This window comes from Mauremys reevesii, linkage group 1 (assembly GCF_016161935.1).
Source record: "Mauremys reevesii isolate NIE-2019 linkage group 1, ASM1616193v1, whole genome shotgun sequence".
NCBI classification, from domain to species: Eukaryota; Metazoa; Chordata; order Testudines; family Geoemydidae; genus Mauremys; species Mauremys reevesii.
The window spans coordinates 214,367,410-214,377,728 of NC_052623.1; the positions used below are offsets into that span (position 1 = coordinate 214,367,410).

Genomic DNA, 10,319 nt, shown 5'->3' on the forward strand with positions numbered 1-10,319 from the left:
GAGGCTGAGATCACAGAGTGGTGTATATCTATGATGCCCTTTGTGCTTTCCTTTCAGGATTGGGTGTCTCACATGCTGTCCCGACAGAATAAGTACAATATCACAGCCAAGAGGTGAGAGCTCCAGAACTGGGGCTCAGGACCAGAGATGGGACCCAGTGATGGTGGGGTCAGGGGCCTGGGCCCAGATGAACCAATGATGGGTAGAAACAGGGGAGTAGGGGTGGTCAGGGGCCTAGGGCCAAGCACAGAGATCAAATCAGTAGTAGGGAGAGAAGCAGGGGTCCAGGAGTGCAGGGCCAGATAGGAAGAATGACCCAGTCATGAGAAGACAGGAGAGCCTCACTTATCTGGTCATGGAGATAGGTGGAAGTTCAGGGGCCCAAGGCTAGACCCAGAGACAGACCTAGTGAGGGGGAAGACAAAAGGCTTCAGGAGCCTGGGACCAGGCCCACAGTCTTGGCTAGTAATGGGATAAGAGTGTTCTCAGGGGCCTGGGCCCAGACCAATGGACTTGATCCAGTGATAAGTTGAGATCTGGGGAGCGGTTTAGGGGGCCAGGTCCAGAGATTGGCAGAATGATTGGGAGGATCCCTGGACAAGGGACTGATGTAATGTTGAAGGTGAAGTCTTGGGCAGGGATTGTGAACTTGGGGAATCAAACTGAAAGTGTGGAGGTATTCTATAAGTTTAGGAGAAGGTCAGATGTGAGTTTGGTGCAGTAGTAAGTTTGGAGCTGTTGCACCAAAGTAGGGGTGTGTGCAAGGGGTGGGGGCAAACAGGGGTACTGGCCCCCCTAATAATCAGCGAGGGATGCAGTACTCCCCCAGCCCTGGGGCTGTGGCAGGGAGAGAGCCACAGCCCCGGGGCTGGGGGCAGGAGTCCTCTCTCCCTGCCGCAGCCCCAGAGCTGGAGGAGTCCTCTCGCCCCAGGGGCCGGGTGCAGAGGGGGGCAGCGAGCTCCTCCCAGGGCCGGAGATGTGGGGGTGGGGGGGGCAGTGAGCTACTCCTGGGGCTGGGGAGAGTGAGCTTCTGTGCCCCTCCAAAAGGGGTCAAATTTAAATTCCTGCACACATCCCTGCACTGAAGTGTGTGGGAGTTAGGGTGACCAGATGTCCCATTTTTAAAGGGACAGTCCTGTTTTGGGGACTTTTTCTTATATAGGCACCTATTACCCCCCACCCCCTGTCCCATTTTTTCCACAGTTGCTATCTGGTAACCCTAGTGGGAGTGATAAAGGCTTGGGGGTTGGGTGGGAGTTTGTGGGTGTTGTAAGTTTGAGGGATCCTAAATCTGGGATATCACACAGGAATCTCAGAGGAATGCTGTAGGTATGGCCAGCTGCACTGGATTTGGGGCAGACTGCAGGTTTGAGTGTTAAGTGGGCTGCTGGATGGGTGAACTGCAGGTTTGGAGGATTAAAGATTTGGTGTGGGTGCAGGATAAGGAGTGTATGCTGCAATACAGGGGTTGCAGGATTAGAGTCACTCATCTCTTTCTCTTATTAACAGGAATGGAGTGGCCAAAGTGAACATATTTTTTGAGGAATGGAAGTATAAAACTAATGGGGAGTCTCCTGCCTTCACGGTACATACCTCATCCTCCAGCTTCCCCTCCCACTCATCATACCCCTCTGCCTTCCAGCAGCATCTCTGACTTCTGCATTTCTCCTCCTGTGGCAGGACTGGAGATGGGAATAAAGCCCCAGCACTGGGTGATCCTGGCAGTGAATGGGAATACGAGCATCCTCACACAGACACAATTCTCACTACCCCCATCTGTCTCTTGCAGGTGGTGACGCTGCTCTCCCAGCTGGGGAATCAGTGGAGTCTCTGGTTTGGTTCCTCAGTTCTTTCTGTGGTGGAGCTCGCTGAGCTGATTTTGGATTTCATTGCCATCACCTTCATCCTCTCCTTCCGGTGGCTCCGCTCCCGTCAGCTACCGACCTCCGCTGTGCCACCCCAAGGTGCTCATGACAACACTGCCTTCCAGTCTGAATCCTCTGGCCCCAGTGCTCCACCCCGCTTCACTGTCGAGGCTGTGGTAACGACGCTGCCCTCCTACAACAGCCTGGAACTGTGTGGGCGGGACAGGGATGCTGAGATTGGACTGGAGTGAGGATTGTGGTGGGGCAGTGCAGTGAGGTTAAGGAGTTTCATGTCCCACGCCACAGATTACATGCTTGGATCTGAAGACATGCAGCAGGTTGGAGCAGGGACTGATCTCATTTGGTGATACAGCACTTGCAGCTCAGCTGCATTTCTATCATGCGGGTGCAGAGCTTCCATCACCTCCATTATGGCACGCAGTTGGGAGGCAGGTGACTGCAGTGTTTGGGGGGAGGTGTTAGTTTATATTCCCTACTGTTAGTAAACCCTGCATTCGTCTCCCACGATACAGCTGATAATGCCCTTGGCCACATTTGCTGAGGAATGACCAATGATAGGAAGAGACAGCATATGTGGGTGATATTGACTGAGCCCCCTTCCACATATACACACTCACTTCTCTGCACCCAGGAACGTGGTCACGCTGGTCTGTAACTGTTTGAGAATAAAAACTAATTAAAGAGACTTGGGTGTGTGACCAGGAAAAATTAGGCTTTTCTGTGTATGCCTGACAGCAGACAGGGGTGGGGTGTATAGAACACAAGAGGGTACTAGCATGCACAAATGCCTCATCCTGTGTAGGACAAATTTTCAGGCAGGAGGCTAGATGCTACTTCCCAACTCTGGGTTGCTGTTTCTGATGCCATGCCAGACTGGAAATTTCCCCCTCCGCACAGGAATCTAGGGAGGAGACTAGGAGAGCCTGTTTGGAAGGACACCTCCCTAGGCTAGAGACCAGGCAGGATAGGTGCTGGGTTGAGGCACAGGGTTTGGAGGGGTGGTGGTGGTAGGGAAAGAGTTCCTGCATGGATCCTCATCCTGACATGAGGTCTAGAATATTCTCAAGCTCTCCACAGGCTGCCTGCAACTCTTAGGCCAATACGAAGATTCTTCTTTGCAACATAACATATGCCTCACTCTAACTCTCCATTCAGCCTCTCATCTCTTTTCTGAACACTGGGGGCGAAAGTTGTCTTGACACTAGCTTATGCCTCCCATAATCAGCAGCTGTGGGGGGTAAAGTAGCCTCAGTGATGCAGAGCCTGCAGAGCTACCCTAAACTGTGACATTGCTTCAGTGGCCCCTTGGAGCTGCTGCAGTATAGAATAAGTACGGTGCAGGTTCGCCACAGCTCTGATCCACCTATCCCTAATCTGTTCAACCACAGAATACCCACTGCATGGGTGTGGGGGTGCTGTGCTGAGCTGGCTCCGTTATCTGCTTTGTGAAAAATGTCAAAGTTTTGAAATTCATTTTCATGCCCCATCAGAACAAAAATGAGACCTCTGGAATTAAAAAAACCCCACAACACACAAGAGAAAGCAAGCTACCCCAGAATAGCCAACAGCACAGAGGTTAGAGGACTTCCATGGGACCCAGGTTCAAGTCCCTACTTGGCCTGATTCAGAGCACCACCCTAACCCCCAGGCTACAGTATCTCTTGCTCATGATCTGTTGTTGGAGCTGTTCTACTGGATATAAATGATGACATATTCATGGGGCCAGAGAGAGATTGGATCTAGCCTGGGCAATAGGCTATTTTGGGGTGGCTTGTTCTCTTCCATCCTGGCCCTGAGGAAAAACAGTTACAAGAGGTAGGTAACTGTTATTCTTCGAGATGTGTTGCTCATGTCCATTCCAAGTAGGAGTGCGTGCGCCACCTGTATAGTCATTGGAAGACTTTTCCCCTAGCAGTACTCATCGAGTCGGCTATGGAGGCCCCTGGAGTCGCGCCTTCATGGCGATGTATATAGGTCCCTGCTGAGCCGCTGCCTCTTCAGTTCCTTCTTGCCACTGCTCTGACAGAGGGGTAGGAGGGTGAGTATCAGAATGAATATGAGCCACACATCTCTAAGAAGAACAGTTACAAGAGGTAGGTAACTTTTTTCTTCGAGTGCTTGATCATATTGATTCCAAGTAGGTGAATCGCACCCAGTCCCTAGGAGGAGGGGTCAGAGTTCAGTCGCAGACTGCAGCACCACCCTGCCAAATGTGGCATCATTTCTAGCCTGCTGAGTAATGGCATAGTGGGATGACCACATTGCTGCCCTGCAAATGTCTTGAAGGGGGACCTGTGCCAGAAACACCATTGAGGAAGCCTCTGCTCTTCTAGAGTGTGCTGTTAGTGCTGAGGCAGGTATCTTTGCTAGGTCGTAGCACGTCCCAATACAGGCCATGATCCATGAAGAGATCCTTTGGGACAACACTAGAAACACCCTCACCCGCACAGCAATTGCAATGAAGAGCTGTGTTGATTTTTGAAACAGCTTTGTCTGCTCATTGTAAAAAGCTAACGCTCATCTGACAACTCACAACCCTGGGCTTAGCAGGCCAATGCTCAAACCACTGAGCTATCCCTCTCTGAAGCACCTTATCTAATTTTCTAGATCAAAATGCCTCTTCTTTGTGTAGGACAAGACAATTTAACACTTTGTGACAATCAGGAGATGAGCCAACAAGGAGTGTTGGAGAAACAGAAGGTTAGGTGAGCGTGACAAAGGGGGTCCTCTCAGTAGTGACACCTCACCCTCCCCTCTATTTTGAAGAAGAGGTTCAAAAGTTGAGATACAGTGTGTAAAGGCATAGAGACACTGATATGTATTGGGGAAGGGATAAAAACATAGTAAATAAATTACTATAGGCATGGTACAATTATCCCTCCCCCTCTGGGTCGGAGAGAGACCACATCGCCTCACTAAGTTGTCTGGCCACTGCCTAGTGGCAGGGGAATTAGCATGAGGTGTAGTGTCCCAACTGGGCTAACAGGCTATGCAGCCAAGCACCTATAGCCCTCGAGCCCTGCATGCAGAGGCCATGCAATTTAGTGTATGGTCTCTGGGTCCTTGGGGCAGGGTTCAGGGCCCATATAGGCGACTAGTAGCTCCGGCCCTTCAGCCAAGGGCACAGCACACACAGTGGTCAATTTGCTCTGGCCTCTGGAGGCAGAGACAGAGCAAGACCTGCAGTCAGTTAGTTCTGGGCTCTAGTTGTAGGGCCAGAGCAAGCCCAGGAGTCAATCAGCCCTGGTCGCTCAATGTAGAGGCAGAGCACACCCAATAGTCAATTAGCTCTGGCTTCTTAGTTCAGAGGCAGAGCATACCCAGGAGTCAGTTAGCCCTGGGCTCTTGTAGCAGAGCCAGAGGAAATCCCAGGGGTTGGGCATCCTAGCTCCAGGGGACAATCGACAAGCGCAGGCCACTGGGCCTGGTGAGGGGGAGGCTGCCACCCCCGGGATGGGGTGGCAGGTGGGGTCTAGGCCCACCCTAGTCCACCAGACCCCAACCTAGTGTCCTAACATTGGCAGAGTGGTCCACCCCTGGGTCAGCGGGGATCCCAACCACAACACGCTGGTTGTGCCTTACACAAAGCTGCAGCCAGACCAAGGTCAGCTGGCCCTGGACCACTTCCTCCCCGCTCCCCTGAGGGTGTACTAGAACAGCAGGGTGTCCTCCGCCTCCTCTAGGTAGGTGGCCTGTGGCACTCCTGGGTTCAGCAGCAAGGTCAGCCTCCAGGAGCGAGCAGGGTCTGTCTGACTTCTTCAGTGTCTTGGTCCCAACTGAGCAGGAGGTCCCACACTTTATACTTCCTGTCCCACTGACGTACTTCCAGCGGAGGAGTGAGGCAGGCCTGGCTCTGCCCACTTAGGCACAGAGGGGGTTCCTCCCTGTCTCGGTCAGAGGGAGGCCACATTGCTTCACTACAACTACACAATGGCCTTTATTATGAGCAAGAAAGTCTTAGAGCAGGGGTGGGCAAACTTTTTAGCCTGAGGGCCATATTGGGGAATAGAAATTGTATGGCAGGCCACAAATGATCACAAAATTGGGGTTGGTGTGTGGGAGGGGGTGAGGGTTCTGGTTGGGGGTGCGGACTCTGGGGTGGGCCTGGGGATCATAGAATTTCAGGACTGGAAGAGACCTCAGGAGGTCATCTAGTCCAACCCCCTGCTCAAAGCAGGACCAATCCCCAACTGAATCATCCTAGCCAGGGCTTTGTCAAGCCTGACCTTAAAAACCTCTACGGAAGGAGATTCCACCACCTCCCTAGGTAACCCATTCCAGTGCTTCACCACCCTCCTAGTGAAAAAGTTTTTCCTAATATCCAGCCTAAACCTCCCCCACTGCAACTTGAGATCATTACTCCTTGTTCTGTCATCTGCTACCACTGAGAACAGTCTAGATCCATCCTCTTTGGAACCCCCTTTCAGGTAGTTGAAAGCAACTATCAAATCCCCTCATTCTTCTCTTCTGCAGACTAAATAATCCCAGTTCCCTCAGCCTCTCCTCATAAGTCATGTGCTCCAGCCCCCTAATCATTTTTGTTGCCCTCCGCTGGGCTCTCTCCAATTTTTCCAAATGCTTCTTAAATAAAATAAATAAATAAATGGAGATATCCTGTCTCCTAGAACTGGAAGGGACCTTGAAAGGTCATTGATCCAGCCCCCTGCCTTCACTAGCAGGACCAAGTACTGATTTTTGCCCCAGATCCCTAGGTGGCCCCCTCAAGGATTAAACTCACAACCCTGGGTTTAACAGGCCAATGCTCAAACGACTGAGCTATCCCTCCCCCCCTTCTTGTAGTGCGGGGCCCAAAACTGGACACAGTACTCCAGATTAGGCCTCACCAATGCTGAATGGAGGGGAATGATCACATCCCTCGATCTGCTGGCAATGCTCCTACTTATACAGCCCAAAATGCCGTTAGCCTTCTTGGCAACAAAGGCACACTATTGACTCATATCCAGCTTCTTGTCCACTGTAACCCCTACGTCCTTTTCTGCAGAACTGCTGCCTAGCCATCCGGTCCCTAGTCTGTAGCAGTGCATGGGATTCTTCCGTCCTAAATGCAGGACTCTGCACTTGTCCTTGTTGAACCTCATCAGGTTTCTTTTGGCCCAATCCTCTAATTTGTCTAGATCCCTCTGTACCCTATCCCTACCCTCCAGAGTATCTACCACTCCTCCCAGTTTAGTGTCATCTGCAAATTTGCTGAGGGTGCAGTCCACACCATCCTCCAGATCGTTAATGAAGATATTGAACAAAACCAGCCCCAGGACCGCTTGATACCGGTTGCCAACTAGACATGGAGCCATTGATCACTACCCGGAGAGCCCGATGATCTAGCCAGCTTTCTATCTACCTTATAGTCCATTCATCCAGCCCAGACTTCTTTAACTTGCTGGTGAAGAACACTGTGGGAGACTATTTCAAAAGCTTTGCTGAAGTCAAGAAAAAACATGTCCACTGCTTTCCTCTCATCCAGTTATCTTGTCATAGAAGGAAATTATGTTAGTCAAGCATGAGGAGAAAGAAGTTTGGGGTGTAGGAGGGTGCTCTGGGCTGGGACCGAGGGGGTTCAGAGGGCAGGAGGGAGGGGATCAGGTCTGGGGCGAGGGTGTGGGAAGGGGTTCAGGTTCCAGCTGAGGGTGCAGGCTCTGGGGTGGGGCTGGGGATGAGAGGTTTGGGGTGCAGGAGGGTGCTCCGGGCTGGGATCAAGGGGTTTGGAGAGCAGGACGGGAATCAGGGCTGGGGCAGGGGGTTGAGGCATGGGGAGAGGCTATGGGGTTCAGGCTCCAAGCGGTGCTTACCTCAAGCGGCTCCCAGAAGCAGTGGCATGTCCCTTCTCCGACTCCTATGCCTGGAGCAGCCCCCAACTCTGCGCCCCAGAGCGGGGCCATGCTGCAGTTTCCAGGATCAGTGTGACGCGGCCCCCGACCCAGCGCCCAAGCTGGAGCACCAGAGTGTGACCGAGCCACGTGGTGTGGCCCCCGACCCAGCTGGTGCACGACCGAGCCATGAGGTGCGGCCCCCGACCCGGTGCCCCAGCTCGAGCGCCAGAGCAGGGCAAGCCCCCAGACTCTGCTCCCCCATGGGTGCTCATGGGGCGGCTTAAAACGGCTCGCAGGCCGGATCGTAGTTTGCCCACCCCTGTCTTAAAGAAATCTGTGTTCATGAAAGACGTGGGAGTGTGGCAGCCTGCCCCATCACAAATCATTCAGTGCACAATTTCTGGTCAGCCATGAACCCTCCAATTTCCGAATTAATGTTCTTCTAACACTTATTAATGGTTTCCATATTATTTCTGTAGCAATTATTCAGATGCTCGCCAAATCAGAGAAACCCATCACAGCTCATGGAAACAAATCTAGGATGTGGTCTAAATCATAGAAGATTACAGTTGGAAGGGACCTCCGGAGGTCATTTAGTCCAACCCCCTGCTCAAAGCAGGACCAACCTCAACTAAATCATCCCAGCCAGGGCTTTGTCAAATCTGCTCTCATACACTGTATGTGGTGCACACCAGGAATAAAGCCCAGATCATTTCTATCCAAGTGAGTCAACACAATGCCTAGTAGATCACAATCTCTGAAGTCACTGATTAGATGTTGGCAAAACATGATACCAATGCAGGTCACTGCTCTCCGCCCAAATCAGGCTATAGTCCCAGTGATGGGTTGGACCCCTTAAGGTGACACCTGAGATACCACTGAGCCCGCCAGTTATGCCAGTCTGGGCACCCTTCTTACCTGTCTTGCTGAGCCAGGCTATTAAGCCTCCTCCAGTGCACCCACAGGCAGGGCCACACCCAACTGCAGAACGACAGACACTGAGATCAGATCTAGGAAGGCTCAGTTTAAGGGACTTGCTCCAGCACTCAGGTGTCCACCTCCCTTGGAGTACAGACCCAGAGGTATATTATGAAATCTGCCTCCTCCCTTAATGTGGAGGAAGGTATGCACAGCCTCTTATCCCCACCAATTATGAATTGCACAAACTGGGTTATGTTATAAAGAAATAAGTTTATTAACTACAAAAGGTGGATTGTAAGTGAATATAAGAGATGACAGAACAAAACAGATTACTAAGCAAATAAAACAAAAACACGCAAGCTAAGCTTGTTCACTAAAGAAATTGGTTACAAATAGTGATTTCTCACCCTAGATATCATTACAGGCCGATTACAGAAAGTCTTGAAAGGCAGCTGCACTGGTCTCCAGCTTAAGACCGCCGATATTATTACTCACAAGCTAGATGTCCTTCCAGCTTGTGCTCAACACTTCTCCCCCCAGTTCAGTTCTTGCTTCCAGATGTCTCTTTGGGTGGGGAGGCAGAGGAGAATCTCGATGATGTCACTTCTCTGCCTTATATAGCGCTTATGGCGGGAACCCTTTATCTCCCAGTGGAAGAACAGTGGCATTCCGAGGGGTGGTGACTCAGACCCATGTCTGCAGGACTGTGGCAGCCATTACTCGCAGACTGGAGGGTCCACATGAAGACTAAGCTCTTTCACAGTCCATTGTTTTTGCTAGTGGGCCATTATCCCTGTCTGGCTTTTCCATTGTTGTACCTGAAGGGCTAGTTAGGGGTGACACCCAAAGTAGCATATTTGAAATACAGATACATAGTCAATATTCCTAACTTCAAATACAGAAATGAAACAGGCATACAAATTGGATAATCAATCACCTTTCCAATTATCTCTCACATGAGCCATCTTGTATAAAGTATCTCAGTTATGTCATATTAATATCATAAGCATATTTTCATAAAGAATATGGAGTGAAACATCAGTCCCACGTCATAGTTTACTCCTTGCTCTCCTACAAATTTTTGCCACCTCATGAGCCAAGAATTATCTAGAATCCACATCAGCAACCCTGGCAGCACACACACATTTCTTTTCCCTCAGCAGTGAAGATACCTGAGCTGTCGGTTCCAAACCTCCACACTGTGTGTCTTTGGAAACTTCACATTAATAACCACTCAAGGAGTGCGGCATTATTTTGGGGGTACTTTTCCTCTCTGGTCCTCACTGTACACCCAGCTCTCACCCATGGCTCCATGTAGCTGTAAGTATGTGACAACAGCCACACCCCAGTAAGCAGGTGGGCTAAACCAGGTGAGGGTAACCAGAAGTGTGGAAACTGACAGTGATTTAGGGATTGTCCTCCAAGCATACGAAGACTGTTCTGGTAGCCAAGGCGGAAGAGACCGTATATTGGTCCAACAACTTGAAAAGCAGTGCAGCAACACATTGTGGAAGGCGAAAGGCATGACTGGGCACTACAGCAGTCATCGCTATCCACTGCAGCTAAAGAAGCCTCCAGTAGTAACAGCCTTTGTGCCACTGGGCCAAGCTTCAGCCACCAAGAGAATGGGATTGTCCCAGTGCAATGACTATCCCTATTTAATCAACCACACACACACCTCTTT

General features: G+C 51.0%; 1 protein-coding gene across 4 annotated transcripts in view; it reads left to right on the top strand.

The window, feature by feature from the left end:
- SCNN1A (sodium channel epithelial 1 subunit alpha) overlaps positions 1-3,024 on the top strand; it is a 9,446-nt gene extending 6,422 nt beyond the window's left edge. For 3 of the 4 annotated variants that reach the window (XM_039520392.1, XM_039520323.1, XM_039520442.1), the window contains 3 exons: positions 58-113; positions 1,510-1,585; positions 1,790-3,024. In XM_039520392.1, coding sequence (XP_039376326.1) covers positions 58-113; positions 1,510-1,585; positions 1,790-2,116 — 459 coding nt within the window. In that variant the 3' untranslated portion in view covers positions 2,117-3,024. Of the gene's footprint in view, positions 1-57; positions 114-1,509; positions 1,586-1,680; positions 1,714-1,789 lie in introns of those variants that run through there. The other variant, XM_039520518.1, reaches the window with a different exon arrangement.
- Positions 3,025-10,319: the final 7,295 nt, after the last annotated feature.